The sequence below is a fragment of the Sarcophilus harrisii genome, chromosome 1, assembly GCF_902635505.1.
Source record: "Sarcophilus harrisii chromosome 1, mSarHar1.11, whole genome shotgun sequence".
Taxonomy (NCBI): domain Eukaryota; kingdom Metazoa; phylum Chordata; class Mammalia; order Dasyuromorphia; family Dasyuridae; genus Sarcophilus; species Sarcophilus harrisii.
The window spans coordinates 366888057-366907791 of record NC_045426.1 but is presented as its reverse complement, the minus strand read 5'-3'; the positions used below and the strand labels follow the sequence as shown (position 1 = coordinate 366907791).

The window sequence follows — 19735 nt, the reverse complement described above, 5'->3', positions numbered from 1 at the left end:
ATGTGAAATGTATATATAGATATTGTCTCCAGGCTGTACTTCTTTTGATTGTCAGTAGTTTTGATTCTAGGGCCTGCGGTTTTTTTTTATTGTGGATGCTAATAAATCCTGTACAATTCTAATTGTAGCTCCAGTATATTTGAATTGTTTTTTCCTTGTTTTTTGCAGAATTTTGTCTTTGACCTGGGGGTTTTGAAATTTTTGTTTTCCACAAAGGCTCTCTTTTAGGTTGTGATCAGTGGATTTTTTTTATTTCTACTTTCCTCTCCTGTTCTATCACTCCAGGACAATTTTCTTAGTTTATTTCTTGCATTATAATGTCAGGGTTCTATTTTTTGGCCACCCCTTTCAGGTCAGTTGTTTTTCTTATGTTTCACATACACATTCTGTTCTATTTTTTCATTTTGTTATATGCTATTTTGTTATTTCTGGGTCTTTTATAGCTTCACTTTGCCCAATTTTAATTTTCAAGGAGTTATTTTCATCTTTTAGACTTTGAATTTCCTTTATTAGTCTGTTAACTTTTTTTCATAATCTTGTTTTTCTTGGATGATTTTTATTTTTTAATTTTTCCTCAATATCTTTGATTTGATTAAAAAAATTTGTTTTGAGTTTTTCTACATAAATTTTCTCTGGGCAGGGAGCCATTTAAAATTACCCTAAGGAAGGGGTAGAAGCAACTTTTTTTTTTTAACTTCAGTATTCTCCTCTGAAGATGAATCCAAGTCTTCCCTATTCCCATAGTAAGTTTCTATGGTTGGGGTCTTTCTTTTTTGCTGCTTTATTTATTTATTTATTTTTATGAGTATTAGTGTAGCTACCTCTGTTTATGTGTGTGTGGGAAGATGATGCCTTTTAGTTTCAGCTCAGCTCTTTTCTCTGATATGGAACCCCAAACCAAAAGTTCTACCTTCCTGTAAAGTGCTGGTTGCCATCAGTGTTCCTGCCTCTCTGCTTCTGCAATTATGGAATGTACTATTCCAAGTGCTCTTGATCTTTCACCAGTCTATGTTTACCAGTGGTTTAGACCCATCATTTTTATCTTTATAAGCTCTCTTATATATGCCCTCTCTTTTTTCTGTCACTCTTAACTGTGCAATTACTCTGGTGCAAGGCCCTCATCTCTTCATGCCTAAACAATTGAAATAGCTTACTTTCTGGTTGGTCTCTCTGCTTCAAGTTTCTCCCCCACTTGAATCTATCCTCCTTCACTCAGCTGTCAAACTGATCATTTTATCGTTTCTATGATTATGCCTTTCCTCCTTAATGCTTATTGACCCTCTGTTGTATTGAGGATCAAATATAAAATTTGTTTGGCTTTTAAAGCCCTTTATAACCCGTTCCTTTCTTACTTTTTCAATCTTTTTACACTTAACTCTCTTCTACTCACTCTATGATCAAGTGACACTATCCCCCTTGATGTTCCTCCTATGGGATGCTCCCATCTTCTAATTCAGAATATTTTCACTGGATGTATCCCATGCCTGGAATTCTTTCTTTTATTTCCCATGTCCTGGATTTTTATATTTTCTTTAGGCCTCATCTAAAATTCCACTTTCTATGCCACCTTTCTTTTGATCCTTCTAAATTCTAGTTCCTTCTTTCTATTAATTACCTCTAGTTTTCCTTGTTTATATTATTCATACATAAGCATTTGCATATTGTCTTCCCCCATTAAATAGTGAGCTCTTTTTAAGCAATGCCTTTTTTTTTCTTTCTTTGAATCTCCAGTACTTGGCACAGTGCATGACCCAGGTAGAACGGGATTAATAAATGCTTATTGACATGGTAAGAATCTTAATGAATTTTTATATATACATATAGAATCATTCTTTTTTTTTAAGTTTAGGTTTGGTTTTAATGTAAATAATAATAACAATAATAATAATAATCAGAAAACAATATTGAAATGAAGCCAACTCCATATTTCTCGTGTTTGACTCAGTAACACTGAAGATTGACTAATAATGGTTATCTATATTTCAACATTAAGCAAATCAACAAATACTGTAATCTATAAAGTCATCTCAATGAAACTAATTTGTGAGGGAACATATTCTAGAAAAGCAAATTGTACAATTATAATTTAAGTAAGTTCTCTCAAGTTAGACTGAACATTTGTGGCCAGGACCATATCTTATTCTTGTATAACTTAACTTTTAGATTTTATTTAAAGTATTTAAAAAAATTAGACATGCACCTGATTTTCAAAGTATTTTCAATACAAGAATATAATTTTCTATAAACTTTGTGACAAGAAAAATTAAAGAAATTTTCTTTGATTAGGCAAACTTGAAAACATAAATCTCAGCATTCTTTTCAACTTATTAATGTCTATAGATAGTTTTCTTATAATCATTTTGTCCCTTAATTCTCCTTTCTTTCCCTTTCCTTCTATATTTATTTCAAAGCATTGAATTTCTTAATACCTAAAGAAAAATTCGTGGGATTGGGTAGTTCCTCTGGAGAATTTAGCAGAGACTGCTGTAAAGATGTTAGTGTGCTAGAATGTGGAATTTAAATTTAGAGGTTCTCTTTGAAGTATGTAATAATAATAATAATAATTCACACTCATGTAACTCTTTTGCTTTATATAGCTTTCACAATGTACCTTAGAAGTAATCCTTGGACTGATTATCCCTAACATGTTGACCAAAAAACCAAAAAATTCTTGAAGCTGAATGGTTGTGATTTATTCAAGATCACATAGCTAGGATGTCACTGCCAATCCTGTAAGGAAGGAAGCAAAATAACTAAATAGAAAAGAAAATATAGAGCCATTTTTATGAGTCACCATGAGCTATGGAAGTTCAAGGGCGAGATCTTTCATTGAGGTTTACATACTTGGAAGACAAGTAAAGCTTAATGGAAACAGGGGAATTCTGTATCTACTACCCCATTTGATTTTTTACTAAAATTATCTGGGAGAATCTGTGTGTCCTGATTTCCAAATATACATTATTTAAGAGCAAAGACCTTTTTAAAAAAAAAAAAAAAAAATTTTTTTTTAAAGTTTGTCTTAAAAAAAAAAAAACACCCAAAAGGCCCATACCAAAAGCCTGATTTTAGTATGTCTGTTGAAGACTGTTGTTTATTGATCTTTTCAATCACTGGAATAAAACTTTCAATATCTTTAGCAACCTCTTGAAATGTGAATAACAACAGTTAATCCTAGGGGGAAATGTGTCTTACATTCCAACCAGTACAGTACTCTCCTAAGGGAAATTAGTGGAAGTTCTTTAACTGACATTTAAAACTAGACTAGATAAAACCTGTATAAGGTATTCAATTTGGACTAATTCTGCATTGGCAAAGAAATTTCAAATAAAATTTCTGTGCCTGGAAAATATTATTTTAGTTAATTCTGAAGATCAAAAAATAGCTTTGTAGTTAATCTCAACACAATGACAACTCCTTCGAAGTTGTTCTGCTAATTTTTAAATGAAACCTTGCAATTTTCTGTTTACCAGAGTTTTGTTTAATAACGTGATGAGAAATTTGGAGAGATGCCATTGAAATTAACCAATTCATTCAGATAAGTTAAAGATTTTAGCAGTTGAGGAAAGATGGGGACATGAGACAGATTTCTTGGAAGTAAGAGCAACTTAGTGTAAGTTAGCACTCCTGTGTTTATATTGTCTAATACACACACACACACACACACACACACACACAAAGAAACTATTCTGTTAGCAACATTTCATGGGCTATGCATGTGCCAACTTGTGGTTTTAACAGAAATGTGCTTGTGGCAACCAAATAAACTTCTAACTACCAAAATTTTAAATTTATGTTTATAATTTTAGGAAGGAAGGTGCAGTTCTCAGATTTCTGTCATTCATTTTAAAGGGAATTTAAATAAGGTTACCAAGTACCTGTTAAAGGATTTGGGGTTAGAGTGGCTTACAGATGGCATAATAATGACTGATTTAGTTCACTTTCATGTAGGGATTGTGATTTAGGAACAAAAAACAAGCCTTATTTGTATGTATGTTGAAAAACAGCTTAACCAAGGGCTTTAAAAGAAATTTCCTTATAAAAGTATCTAATGGATAAAAACAAGCATTAAGACAGGACTAATCACCAGGCTTCAGTATTAATGTATTGTTCAAGGTCATATTGATCATTTTTCTTGACTATGCCCTTTGTTCAGAATTCTCAGGTTATGTGTCTTTGGGCACCAGATTAAAAATTGTTACGTGAAAAGCTTTAATTTTTTAGAGGAATATAAATTCTGTTATGCAGATATATTTTAATTTTTAAAATTCAAAGATAGTAGAGAAAACTAACTCCTTACCCATAAAAAAATTCAAACCATATAGCTTTTGATCTCAATTCTAAACTGATTTTTAGATAAAATTTAGAAAATATTAACAGTTGTAGAAGTTGCATGGTTATCAAACCTCATTTTATTAATAATTCTCTTGGAAGGAAAATAACAGTATGGATAAAATTAGTAGAATGTATTGTCATTTTTTTTTTCAATAGATTTGCTTTTGATCTGATGAATACTTCAATTAAGCACCTGTTGTGTGCTTGATGGAGGAAGTATGCAATAAAATCTAGGGGATTGTCCCATCAAGATCCCACAACTACATTGTGGATTGCTTTCATTATTATCAGGATACAAATCAATTAAAATGTCTTTATTTATTGAATATCATGTGCTCAAATACTTTGTTTCTGCATTTCTTCTAGTTTTGATCTTCATATTCTATCTAATTTCCTTTGAAAAATAGGTTTTTATTGATATCTTTTCTATTGCCTAAATTTCCTTTGAATCTCCCCCCAAGCCCTCTTTTATAACAACGAATTTTTCTTAAAAGAATAAAGAGGAAGATTTTAGAAAGTCAGTTAAATTGATGAATATATATGTGTATGCACACACACACACACACACACACACACACGAATGATCTTACCTGTGTACTCTTCTACCTCTGAAATGGACCACAATGAGATGTCTTTCTATCTTTTCTTTGAGACTAAATTATTCATAATTTTACAACATTGATCTTCAATCAGGAAAGTAATACTTTTGTTACATTCATGTAGCAGTTTTTTTTTAAGCCATTCCATAGTTATAGTCATCTACTTGTCACAATTTGCTTTGTAGAATAGATGTATGAGTTTACAGCTCTATAAAAAGTGTTTTAGTGTACCAGTCTTTCCATGAGCCCTCCAATATTGATTATTCTTCTCTTTTGTTATCTTTGTTTGCTTAGTGTGTGATGAAATCCTAGGATTGGTTTGATTTGCATGTGTCATATTTGCCTTTGAGCTTGATGTAATCTTTCATGTTAGTTGTTAATACTTTGCAATTCTTTATTTGAAAACTGCTTGTTGTTTGTTAATAATTTGCAATTCTTTATTTGAAAACTGTTGTTAGTAATTTGCAAATTTTTTGCTTGTTGATATCTTTTGACTACTTATCTCCTGGGAAATGGGTTTTAGTTTTATGTCTTACTGAATCCTTATCTAGAGACATTTGATACCAAGATTATTTTCCATTCTACTGCTCCCTTTATTGTATACTCTAAATTAATTTTATTTATGCAGAATTTTTAGAAATATGTAATCAAGATTATATTATGTTTTATTTGAACATTTATCCTTTGTTTAATAATTCTTCTTTTCATTCATAAAATCAAGTAGAAAGAAATTACAGAGAGGAATAGGTGATTTTCTCAGTTTTCCATCCATTATTCCTAATCTAAACATTGCACCACTCTGGCCAAAATGGTCATTGGGTGATGGGGTTGCTCCTGTGCTTCTGTTTGGCATTATTGAAGCAGGCCCTACAGCCTTTGTGCCATGAGTTGTCACATTTCACATTTTATAAGGATTTTCTATTGTGGAGATCCATAATTTCTTTTATAACCATCTAACCCATCTGTACCTCTTGCTCCTTCAAATAAGAATTGAAATTAAAATTATCCTGCTTCCCCTGCATCATTTTTTCCTGTTACTATCTTCTCTCTTCCTCATATGTTTACATTCCTCTAATTGAGCTCAGTTGTTTGATTTCTACATCACCTTGTTATGTAATTTCTCCATTTTTGGAAACTCTTCTTGATGTCTCATCAATATTACTTGGTGCTCGTGATCTGCAGTCTCCAGCTCCAATTTCTTCTTAATTTCCTTTATGTTTCAGTTCACTTAGTCTGGCCACAGTTTTTCCTCTTAGTCAGGGACTTCCAGTACAATTCAAAATAGTGAGAGACTATGCAAATATAGTATCGAATCGCAGACTATACTACAAAGCTATAATCGTCAAAACAATTTGGTCTTGATGAGAAAAATTAGTTTCTTGGCTCTGCTTGTTTCACTCTGCATTATGCTTCCATTCTTCTTTGTATTCATCACATACATCTTTCTTTCTTTCTTTCTTTCTTTCTTTCTTTCTTTCTTTCTTTCTTTCTTTCTTTCTTTCTTTCTTTCTTTCTTTCTTTCTTTACAATTTTTTTTATAGATTTGTTTCTTTAATGATTTGAAATTGTCATGATCACCACCATAACAATTTTAATCTTTGTACAGTGATTATATCAAGCTCTTACCACTTCTCACTAAAAGTAACTTTTCCCCCCCAATTTTTCAACCTGTCATCAAATTATTCCTAAACAACATTTGAATACAAACTGATTCCCAATGGATAATCAGACATACATGCATAGTTTTAATTGCATTCTATACACCATGCCAGAGTAGGTCCTTCATTTCATTAACCCATGATCAAATTTCATCACCTGTGTAATCACACGATCACACTGTTAGACATTTTAGCCTTCTTATAACACTATTGTCTAGCTATGGAAAAATCATGATCTTTGGCCATGTTCTTCATAAGCAATATTGAAACCTTCACGGACTATCACAGATGTTCTGCAGATACATATCTTATACTCCCTCTTATTGCAGTATTATGACTTTTTTTTTAATTAAAGTTTTGTATTTTCAAAATATATACATGGATAGTTTTCAATATTTACCCTTACAAAAATCTTGTATTCTAATTTTTTCCTTCCTTTCTCCTCACCCTCTCTCTAGATGGCAAGTAATCCAATATATATTAAACATGTGCAGTTCTTCTATACATATTTCCATAGATACCATGCTGCACAAGAAAAATCAAATCAAAAAGGAAAAAATGAGAAAGAAAACAAAAAAGCAAACAACAACAAAAAGAGTGAAAATGCTATGTTGTGATCCATACTCAGTTTCCACAGTCCTCTCTCTGGGTGCAGATGGCATTCTTCATCATAAGACCATTAGAACTAGCTAAACCATTAAAGAAGATCAAAAAACACTAACTTCTCATTTTTTTAATCTGCATTCCTTATGTTGTAAAGGAACACGACTATGTATTTTGTAATCCACCACTTCAAGATAGGTTAGACAAAAAGTAAAGCTTCAAATAATTATATTCTGTGTCACTTCTGGTTGAGAGAAAAATAAAAAAAAGGAAAATTGACCCTCTTTTCAGCATTTTAATCTGGCAATAAGGAGTTTTACTCTGCTCTAGTGGTTTTAAAATTTTAATCTAAAAGTGTCAACCCTACCCAAATCCTAAGTATTCTAGATCATATACAAGGCAACATCATGCATGAGAGTTATGCCTCCTATAGTTTAATATACTATAGGGTATTTTATTATATTGCGACTTGGTGAGTAGTTTTTATGTAGAGATTTTATAGAATTACATCCTAAGGAAAGTGATTAAAAGTACAGTTCAATTTTGGATTCTGTGGGTTGAATACATGTCAGAATGCTATTGTGATAGTACCATGTCACAAAAGACAACAGCAAAAATCTAGCCTGAAAAAGCAGTAGGTTGGCAGTAGAATGCAGAACAAAATATCCCAGGAGACTACATCTGCTTATTACCAACATTAATAAACACTTATTGAGTGGGAAAACTAAAGGGAATAGATAGAAACTTGAATGCGGGGTGCTGAGGATCTACTTTTGCTGTCCTTGTGGAATATCTGTTTTTATTTTTAGTTTATTAAATGTTTTTCCTTATGGGTACTGACTGGAAAGTAGGTCCTTATTAGAACTCATCCTTTTTATTTCTCATTTTCAACTTAAGATGACATGTAGTTTAATAATTGGAGGTAATTATTTCTAACTTAATTCACCTAGACTTTTGATTTTCTATCATAAAATCATCAGTGATCATAGAAACAGTGTGCTTTTGACACAAATACTTTGTGTTCTCATGAGTCTTGGATTAGATGCATGAATAATAACTGGGTTTACTACCTGCTATCAATAGCTATCAGTGGTTCTGTTTCAACCTAGAGGTTGAATCTGATTTATATCCTTACATCTTGCCACTGGCCCCAGATGGTGAGATAGTGAGGCTGGCTGACTTTGCACAGCCCTCTCTCACTTAAGTCCATTTCACTTGCATATCATGCATGGCATCACCTCTCTGATGTTCGGGGCTTCTTCAGGAATAAAGGACAAATGGGGCAGCTAGATAATGCAGTGGATAGAGCACCAGCCTTGAAGTTGGAAGACCTAAATTTAAATCTGGCCTCAAGACTCTTAACACTTACTACCTGTGTGACCCTGGGCAAGTCACTTAACCCCAATTGCCTCAGCCAAAAAAAAAAAAAAAAAAAAGAAAGAAAAGAAAAAAGGAATAAAGGAGAAACAACATTAATAGAGGAAACACACTTAGTGGTATCTTAAAAGATTCATCTGCAAACCTGTTCTGCTTACTATCTTTTTTGGTGCTATCTTTTCTGAGTTATGCCTTTGATGTGGGGAATACTTATGTCACTGAGATCATATAGATAGGTTTGTTACATTGTAAGTAATGCTAAATTAAATGTTCTTAAAAGATAGAAGCAAAAGTCAAATGATCTTGATAAATGGAATTTTTAAGTAGATTTTGCTCTGAACTTTAAAGGAGCTGTAAAAGTTGCATTGTGGGAGAGACCATATCCTAGCCCCTGGAGTAATAAACATGGTATGTATTGGGAATAGTAAACTGGTCTGAAGTGGAGCATTCTCATTGTAGAACATGGAAAGGGTTAACATGGGATCATTTAGTAGAAGACTTTAGATGCTGAGCTAATGAGTTTGAACTAGGCATAGAAACTTGTTAAGAAAAATGATATAAAAATATTCTAGAAAGATGAGTATAACATCTATGCAGTAATGTGACTAGATAGCCTGTGAGGGCCTTTTAAATTTTTGGTCTGTAATGCTCTTAAATTAGACTTATATAAGCGGTTGGAAATTTAGTAGAAGCAATTTCCCCAGGTTTTCCCAAAAAACTATCATTTTCATAATTTCTTACAATACAATAATATTCCATCGTATTCACATACCATAATTTGTTCAATAATTCACAAATTAGTAGTTATGCCCTTAGTTATTAGTTCTTTGCCACCATCAAAATTATGTTGATATTATCTGATAACTCATTTTTTTCAGGATATTATTCAGGGTATTAGTTGATTTAAGTCTGTGTCTTTAAAAAACATTTCTACAAAGAAAGTTATAAAAATATATAGATCATTGGAACTGGCCTAGATTATCTCATTGTTGAAAAGAGCCATGTCCATCAGAATTGATCATTGCCTAATCTTCTTGTTGCTGTATACAATGATGTTCTGGTTCTACTTACTTTACTTAGCATCAGTTCATGTAAGTCTCTCCGGCCTCTCTGAAATCATCCTGCTGATTGTTTCTTACAGAACAATAATATTCCACAATATTCATATACCATAACTTATTCAGCCATTTTCCAACTGATGGGCATCCATTCAATTTCCAGTTTCTTTTCCACTACAAAATGGGCTACCACAAACAGTTTTGCACATGTGGATCCTTTTCCAGTTTTTATGATCTCTTTGGGATAAAGACCCTAAGTAGAGACACTGCTGGATCAAAGAGTATGCACAGTTTGATAGTTTCAAACTGCTCTTCAGAATGGTTGGATCTGTTCACAACTCCACTATTCATCATCATCTTTTCTTGTCATTTTAGCCAATCTGAGAGGTGTGTAGTGATATCTCAGAGTTGTTTTAATTTGCGTTTCTTTGATCAATAGTGATTTAGAGCACTTAGAAAAGGTATATTTATATATACATACATACATACACACACACACACCCCATATACACACACCTTTCCTATATTTGTTGACTAATTGAATTTTGGTCCATAACTTCTTTTACTAGTACTTAAACTTGTCCTACCCAAGGATCTCTCCCTTGTCTTCCTTCCTTCACCCTTTGTGTCTCTCTCCGTCCATCCCTTCCCCCTTATTTCTTTTTAGATTTTGGAGAGTGCTATACTTCATGGTGTTTATGTAGTGTTACCTATTGAACTCATTTCCGATCTGAGTAGGTTTTCAGAACTACAACAAGGGGGGGAGGGGCCTTCTCTAATGCCCGTGTCTATTCTTTCTCTGAACCTCATTTGTATGACATAATTACTATTTTTGCCTTATCTCTGCCCCAATCTTTCTTTTGACCTGCCTTATTGTTGATGTCAATCTTAAACATATGCTATACATTTCCTATGTTTAAAAAAAAACCCATAAACAATTTGTCCATGTTGAGTTCCTTGAAATTGATCTTTGATATTGGCTCTCATATTTTAAATTTTCTATTAAGTTTGGGTTTGTTTGATAGAAAAGCCTGAAAATCTGCAAGTTCATTTCTGAAGGTTCATTTTTTCTCGTTCAAAATTATAGATAATTTTGCTGGATATGATATTTTTGGCTACAGGCCTAGTCCTTGTAATTGTAGATAGATATGATTCCAGGATCTGCAGTCTTTTATTATAGCTGCTAATAAAATCTTGTACAATTCTAATTGTAGCTCCAGTGTATTTGAGTTTCTTGCAAAATTTTCTCTTGATATGGGGGTTTCAAAATTTTGCAATAATATTCCTGTGTGTTTTCCACAAAGGATCTCTTTAAGGTGGTGATTAGCAAATTTTTTCTCTTTGTACTCTCCCCTCACGTTCTATCTATATTATGACAATTTTCTTGGATTATTTCCTGCATTATTATGTCAAGATTTTTTTTTTTTTTTTTTTGGATCATAACTTTCTGGCAGCCCAATTCTTCTATTTTTTTTCTTCTTGATCTGTTTTTCAAATTTGTCATTTTTCTTACATTTCACATTCTGTTCTGTTTTTTCATTCTTTATAATCTGTTTTGTTATTTCTTGGTCTCTCATAACTTCACTGGCTTCCCCTTGCCAAATTCTAAGAATTATCTTCATTTTTGAGATTCTGTATCTCCTTTTCTAGTTGGTTAACTTTTTTTAATAGTCTTCTTTTTCTCGGATTTTTTGTTTGTTTGTTTGTTTACTTGTTTAGTTTTTTTTTTTTTTTTAATCAATGTCTCTCATTTGATTTTTGAATTCTTTTTTGAGTTCTTTGAATTCTCTCTGGGCAGAGAGCCATTTCATATTACTCTTTGGGGTAGTAGCTTTTTTTTAATTAAAGTGTCCTCCTCTGAAGATGAACCCCAGCCTTTTCTGTTCTCACAGTATGTTTCAATGGTAGGGTTCTTTTTTCTTTGCCAGTTTTTTTTTTTTTTTTTTTTTTTTTAAATAAGAGGTATTAGTTGTAAGTACCTCTAATTGTGGAATGGGGGTATGGTGTCTGTAGCTTCCCTTCAACTCTCCACTCTGACCAGGAATCCCAAACCAAGAGCTCCTCCATCCTGTAAGTGCCCTCAGCCAGCAGTGCCCCTGCCCCACTGCTTGTACACTCCCTTTGTGCTAGTTTCTTCTCGCCCAGGGTTGCATCTCAGCAGCACAGCTGGACCTTTTGTTCTCAATCAGCTGAGGTTCACTTGACTTCTTGGGCACAAATCTGGATTCTACAAACAGTCCAGGAAGTGAAAGTCTGTGGTTCCTTCTGAGGCTCCAGCCATATCCAGATAGTTCCAGGACTCCCCACTTGATATTTCTGTGCAACTAGGCTGGAAGTGTTTGTACTTCAGATAGGTTAATCCTGACCTGGAGTATTTTTTCAGATCTTCTCAGATTGTATCTGGAAGACCCCTGTTCTGACCCAAGTCTTCTTGATTTTTCACCAGTTTGTGTTCTCCCTGAGGCGCAAATTTGTTATATTTGTAGAGGAAATTGGGAGAGCTTGAAATTAACTAACCTATTCTACCATTTCACCAGAATCCTGCCTCAGCTATTGGTTATTGAGCTGTCTGTAAAAAACAAGACAGATGCTGTTAATGGACTTTTATCAGTTATGTCATTAACTTTATTTAGCTTTAAATAATTTTGTTCTGTTATTTCTGATACCCTAGAATTTATCTCTACAAACTCCTTTTATTTCATTCTTCAGTGTTTCTGATAATTAAGAATATTATTGGAATATATCTTCCTTATTCATACTTCTATCATATTTTTCATCCTGTTTGAATTTGGATAATTGAGATTTTCCTGCATTTCCATTTGTATGTAGGCATACCAGAACAATAGTGCTTGGTTTTGATTTTAATGTAGTTTCAAGAAATCATACGGTAGAGTGTTTGGATTATATAAATTCTTTAGTCACTCTTTTTGGTTTCAGTTCATGTTTCTAAGAACAACTTCAATTAATTAATATTCTAATATTCTTTTATTTGTGTGTGTGTGTATGTGTGTGTATGTGATACAGCCTCATTTTTCCATATTTGTCATGTTGTGCAAGAAAAATCAGACCAAAAGAGGGGGAAAAAACCATGAGAAAGGAAAAAACAAACAAAGAAAAACGGCAAACATACTCTGCTTTGATATATATTCAATTTTCATAGTTCTTTCTCTGGATACAGATAGCATTTTTCATCCCAGGTTTATTGGAATTTTCTTGAATCACTTCATTAGTGTGAAGAGTCAAGTCCATCACAGTTGATCACATAATCTTATACTTTGTGTGCATTGTTCTCTTGATTCTACTCACTTAGAATCAGTTCATGTAAGTCTTCAGGCCTTTCTGAAATCAGCCTGCTGATCATTTCTTACAGAGCAATAATATTCCATTTCATTCATATACCATAACTTATTCAGTCATTTCCCCAGCTTATGGATATCCACTCAATGTCCAGTTCCTTGCCACTACAAAGAGCTGCTACAAACATTTTTGCACATGTGAGTTTTTTCTTCTCTATTATGATTTTTTGATTTTTTATTTGTAAGGAATGAATGGTGAGTGCTTTTCATAGTAGTTGCAAATTAACTCTGAAATTTGAATTGGAGAGTTAAACTTTTTTTTCCTGATCAGAAGTTGTCTTTTTACTGCCATCATCTTGTCTAGTCTCTAATGGCTAGAATAATCACCACCCAGGACAATTTGGCTTAATTCATTAGCAAAATACAGATATATAAATAATATCTTAGTTTAAGTTCAAAACGAATTCAGTTCTATTTTCTACACTGAAAAAGGTACAGAATTTGATCTTGATGACCTGAGTTTGAATTCTGCTCTGATACTTCTTACCTGTGTGCTTTTGAGCAAGTCATCTAGCCTCTCTGTGCTTCAGTTTTCTCATTTGTAAAATGAAGAGAATCAAGCCAGATTGCCAGACTAGATGCTCAGAAGAAATTGATTCTTAAGTGATTCTTAAATATTTCCATTTTCTATTATTTTGAAACTTTTATGACAAACTTTGTTAATAGTGGAAAAAGTTGATGCTTGGGTAGAGTTCACTGTAATAAATTTGTTCTAAATATTCTAAATAGATTGACATCTAGGAGACAACTGGGGGAAGAGGAAGTCTATCTAGGTGAAGTTAGAAATTTATAATTATTAAATTTATTTGTTATAGCAATTATTAAGTCAGGCACCTATAGGCAGAGGTGGAAGGCAGTAGTGGGAAAGGATGAGAAAAGTCATGGTAGAGAAAATCCAGAGAACAGTCTGGAAAGATTCAATAAAGTTGTAGCTAGCGTAGGAACTCACTTTTGTGGGAAGGTTCTGGAAGAAGCTTATCAATCAGAGATAGAGGCTGCAGAATTAGAGTTTATTTTAAATTTGTGAATGCCTGGTCTGGAGTGAGCCTTTAGGATAAAGAGGTTTTTGGAACACGATGGGGAAACTCTAGAGTGTAACTTGGAGATATAGATTATTTTTGCTTCATGACTATCTGTTTTGATAGTAAATGTGAGAACTCAATGATATTATCTCAGTCAACATTTATTTATAAGATGTTTTGAACAGCTTAGGTAAAAGCTGCCTATTTTATTTTATTTATTTATTTATTTATTTTTTAAAGCTGCCTGTTTTAAAAGAGTTATCAGTGAAAATCAGTCAGACTGTTTTTCATTGTTGTAGTTTCTGAGGATATTCTCACATTTGTTCTTAGCTTACTTTTTTTGCTGAGAGGGAGAATGAGAACAAATGTGTGTGTGTTTGTGTTTTATTTCCCCAACCAAATATTAATGATTTATAGGAAATTTTTGAATAATTTTAATTTTAAAAATTTTACTTTTTTAAAATTAAAAAACTAAAAATTAAAAACATTTGATATGTTACACATTGAAAAGAGTCTAGATCTTCATTTTCATGATAGCTTTGATTTTTACCTTTACACTTTTGAATTTTACCTTAGGTTTTAAATTTCTTTTCATTAGAGTAGTTTGCTTAGAAAATCAACTTGCTTAAAAACAAACCAAACATTTGATTTTCTCCTTCTCCTCTCCTCATTGTTCAAAATGTAAAACTCCCACTCTTTAAATGGTTGGAAATATTTTCCTTATTGAAGAAAAAAGATTTCTTGGTAGCAGTTATGGAATTGACCTTCATTATTGAAAACAAATTTGGGGGTGACTAATCTGGGGACTGTGTATGTCTGTTTTTATGATTAGATTAACTCTTCCTCCCTCTGCTGGTTTTTGAAGGATGTTACATAGAGTTAGGGGATAATTTTTTTAAGACAAGAATCATTAAAGATTGTCATTTATTTCATATAAGAATCAGTAAAAAGCTCTGCTCATTCATAAATGGATTGATCTTATCTAGGAATTGAAATTTTTATTAAAATGTTTTCATATTCTAATGTTTAATATTTTTCTTCCTCATTTTCTAAGATTATATTAGAATACCTGTAATTGTTGAATCTTTATATGGCAATGAACTTGATGTTGTCTATTTATTATTGTTATCATTATTGAGAAATTTGAATGAAAGGTGATGAAAGCATTTATGAAAGTGGAGGAGGGGCATTAAGGCAGTTTTAGATTTTTTTCCTTTTTTTAACATATTTAGGAGGAGGAATTGAAATTGAAGAATAAGATTTCTTCCTCAAACCACCTTGTTCTTTAAAATGTTTTATAATTGCTCTTTGCTCTAAATTAAACTACCAGAAAATACCTCATTAGGTATATATTAGTGACCTACTCACCTTAATGTTTTCTGTTTCACACTGGGCTTATTTATGTGCTTGTACTGGAAATTGCCTAACATAATATTACCTTTTCAAAGTTAGTAATGGACGTCTCCAACATCCTATTAGCAGTTAATTAGTTATTAAGATTTTTACTTTAGTGTCTTGAAGATTTTAAAAGATATTAAGATTATTCTCTGTCCCCAGTAATAATATGTTTGTGTTTGTAAAATATCTTTCAGAATTTTAATGTAAAGACTTTTTTCATAATGTAGTGAAAAGTTCTGAATTTGTAGTTGAGGACTCGAGTTAAAATGTAAACACTGCTCCTTATTGTCATTGTGACTTTGGGTAAGTCACTTGGTTAATGTTTGTTTTTGTGTGTAAAATGAGGGTTGAACTAAATGGCCTAAAGTCCCTGTCATTCTAAAAACTATGAATCTAGGTTTCCTTATATATAACCATCTTATTGCACTTAAGATAAACTGGAGGCTAAGTGGTATAACATGGTGCATCAGCTCATCACTTAACCCATGTTTTCCCAACCCTGAAACCAACTCTGTATCCATTATATTGTGCTTATCTCTTACATGAGAGTTATATCTGCTAACATTGTTCCCTTTTTATTATTTATGCAAAATAACCAAATTTCAAAATTTTTAATTAAAAAACAGAACCCAAGTTATTTTTTTCCTATTAATAAAACTGATCTGAATTAGAAAAACAAAACAAAACAAACCCCAAACAGTTATACATTACTTTGGTAACTAAAGTTAGCTAATTCTGTCATCTGATTCAGAAAACTATTATCATTCTATTGTGTAAATAATATGCCATTTCTGTTCATTGATTTCTTTCTTTCTTTTTTTGTTTATTTTTGTACAGGTCACTTTCCTGTTGAATCCTTGATCTAGTTTCCAGTCCCCAGCCCTGCCCCATGATCTAAATCTAGGAAAGGCTTAGGATTTTGAAATGAAGATGGAGGAGGCTGTGGGAAAAGTTGAAGAACTTAGTGAGTCTACTGTCCCACCAAAAACGTCTGAAAAACAAGAAACAGTCCAGACAGAAGATGGACCTATAGAACTAGAGTCTCATTCTCAGAAAGATGGTGTGAGTGATTCTGCAGTTCTTTCATCAATGCCTTGCTTGCTGATGGAATTAAGACGGGACTCCTCAGAGTCTCAACTGGCATCTACAGAAAGCGATAAACCAACAACTGGTCGAGTTTATGAGAGTGACTCTTCTAATCATTGCATGCTTTCACCTTCTTCCAGTGGACATCTAGCAGATTCAGATACATTGTCTTCTGCAGAAGAGAACGAGCCCTCCCAGACAGAAGCTACTGTAGAAGGAGATCCTTCTGGTGTGTCTGGATCAGCTGTTGGTCGCAAGTCTAGACGGTCCCGATCTGAAAGTGAAACATCAACAATGGCTGCCAAGAAAAACAGGCAGTCCAGTGATAAGCAAAATGGCCGAGTTGCCAAGGTTAAAGGTCACCGGAGCCAAAAGCACAAAGAAAGAATCCGGCTACTGAGGCAGAAGCGGGAGCTTGCAGCTCGCAAGAAGTATAACCTGCTGCAGGACAGCAGTACCAGTGATAGTGACCTGACCTGTGACTCAAGCACGAGTTCGTCAGATGATGACGAAGAAGTTTCAGGGAGCAGCAAGACAGTCACTGCAGAGATACCAGGTAGAGGATGTTTTTTAAACTGAACGGTAAATCGCCTGACACCGTTTCTCAGCTGTCTGGCTCAGTTAGATGAGTGACATTTGAGAAAAACCAGGAGAACTGCAGCTCTGTGTAAATTTGAAGACTGCAGTGTATTAACAAGACATGGCCAATTAAAAACAAAACAAAACAAAAACCAAACCTGTTCTGAGGTTTTTTGTGCATTTTTGCACATCAACAAAAATATTTTAATGGTAAATGATAGGGACAAGACTTTTTAAGTCACGGAATTTCTCACAGATATTTTTCTCTGTAAACCCATTAAATGAACTCCCATCATTGCTTTATAGTATTGATTAGATTTAATAATCATTATACAGCTTCATTACTAAAAACTTTCTCCTGAAGAATAGGCACCTTGTTTGATTATAATGCAGCTGCAACTAAGTTTATGGTGTCTGAAATAACATGTTCATCTTTTATCTGAGTTTTCTCATAACTCCCTTACTGCTTAATACAGTGCTTGTTCCTTTTATGTTTTATGATTCTGATATACATTTCAGTGCATGACAAGATTAGTTGCTCTTGTTGTGCATTATTTCTATGTGAAGCTGTCACTTATTTCATTTAAAAAATTGTTTTTGCAAAATTTCCCCCTTAAACCTTTTAAGCTTTTAAAAATTCTCAGCCAATCTGTTGATATTAGCTTTCATGTTGTAAGGATCTATAATTTGTTAAGTCTGCCTCCACCATATAATTGGGTATGCAAAACTATTACAGGCAGCCTTATAATTCATGGAATAAGAGAGATTAGGTCTTGAAAGTTTCTTAATTGGTGAATCTTCTTTTCTGAAGAGACTTCTATAGCATGATCAGAATATTTTGCAAACTGCTTACTTAGCATTTATCTGATCTCAGCTTTGTTTTTGCAACCCTAAAGAGGGGGAAGTTTTGGTTTTCCAAATTTTTTATGGGTAGTCATACTATTACTTTCTAATTTTATAAAAGATGTTTGGGGTGTGTTTACCTCCACATGATAGAAAACAGCATATTGCTGATGTAAAATGAGTTATTTAAAGGAAAACCGTATTGGTTAGCTAAATTCATAAAGATCCAAACCTATATATATTGCATAACAAGAATGATTGTAAAGCACTTTATACATATTAAAGTGCTGTATAAATGATTATAAGAATAAAACATAGTATCACCTGTAAAATGTTATGCATATTAAAGATGAGTTTTTCAGAGTCTTTAGAAATATTTGTCACTGTTTCACTATCTCTATTGAGTAAGTGGGGTTTGTTTCCCTATGGGAGCTCTCTCTGATATATTGTCACCCTGGAGCTCCTACTGGGAAGTGGGTTAAATTGAAAAAAATGAAGCCCAATCTTTAAATACAAGAGAGAGGCAAAGATGTTTGAGTTGTTATAAGGTAGACTTTAGATCAAGAATTCTTAATCTTTTTTCCATCATGGACTTCCTTAGAATGTGTTTGAATGTAAAAAATAAATGCATAGGATTACAAAGGAAGCAAATTACATTGAAATGCTTTTGTCAGAATATTTAAAAAAAAATACATTGTCTTTTCCCTAAACAAGGTTGGAGATGCCAGGAAAAGAACCCTTACTCTAAGTGATTTTTAAATTTTTTATACTTAATAGTGATTTTACAAGTAGAAAAAAGGAACACCTTATAACAACTATGAAAATCTTTCCTCATACATTCTGTTGGTGAATTTTATTGCTTATGTCCAGCAGTTCAGTTTGTCCTTATGATGGCTTTCTGATACTTTTATTCTTTTAATTTTATCAAATATATAGTTTTCAGAGTTATAAATTGCTTCTGTGACATAAGATAGCTATAATTTACCCTGCAGTTTTGTGTTTTTTTTTTTTTCTTCAGGTTTTTAAAAGGCAAAGTCCTTATAAAGATAGTGAGGCATGACCTAATTCTCCCTATTGCTGCACCTAATGCAAAAGCCAAGTTCATATGTTTCTATTTTCTAATAGCTTTGCTAGTGGATTAACTTCATTACTTCTATTTTAAATCAATAAATAAAAAGTATGGTTCCATTTCTCTGAATACATTTTCTGACTCACTGCAGTTCATATTGAATAAGAATGGCATGTAGTGAGTTTTAGAATAATGCAGTGGTATTTGTAGTGATTACTAAGAAGCAAATCCTTAAAAGATGAGAGAAATAATAATAATAACATTTTTTATAATGCTAGAAGATTGTCATAATGCTTTCCTTATAATACCTCTTTGAGGTGATAATGCAAGTATTTATTCTTATTTATAGATGAAGAAATTGAGGCATAGGGAAGTGAAATGACTACGGTCATGAAGTTGGTAATTGTTGGAGGTAGGATTTGAACTCAGGTCTCTTTCTGTATACTGCAGTGTACTTCTGTATGCTGTATAGATACTGTATAATAGTATACAGTGTATACTAGTACTGTATAACTTAGAATGTAAATGGGAATTCAGTTTAGTCTGTGATTATGCTTTTTAACTATAAAACTTAAGTCATGTGGGTCTTTAATATTAATCACCTCAACAAAATCATAATGTCATTGCTGAAATCATTTTACTAGCATGCATTTATTTTTGATGTGCTTATTATTTTGACATAGATAAACCTCAGAGCTCCCAAGACGAATCCGTGTGATTTTTAGTATTGAAATATTAAGCCTTATTTGCCCTAA

At 32.8% G+C, this 19735-nt stretch overlaps 1 protein-coding gene across 6 annotated transcripts in view; it reads left to right on the top strand.

Moving 5' to 3' along the window:
• C1H18orf25 (chromosome 1 C18orf25 homolog) overlaps window positions 1–19735 on the top strand; it is a 100468-nt gene that overhangs the window by 41386 nt on the left and 39347 nt on the right. For 5 of the 6 annotated variants that reach the window (XM_031945997.1, XM_031945993.1, XM_031945996.1 and 2 more), the window contains exon 2: window positions 16241–17045. In XM_031945997.1, the coding sequence (XP_031801857.1) occupies window positions 16328–17045 (718 nt within the window). In that variant the 5' untranslated portion in view covers window positions 16241–16327. Of the gene's footprint in view, window positions 1–1710; window positions 1789–16240; window positions 17046–19735 lie in introns of those variants that run through there. The other variant, XM_003759516.4, reaches the window with a different exon arrangement.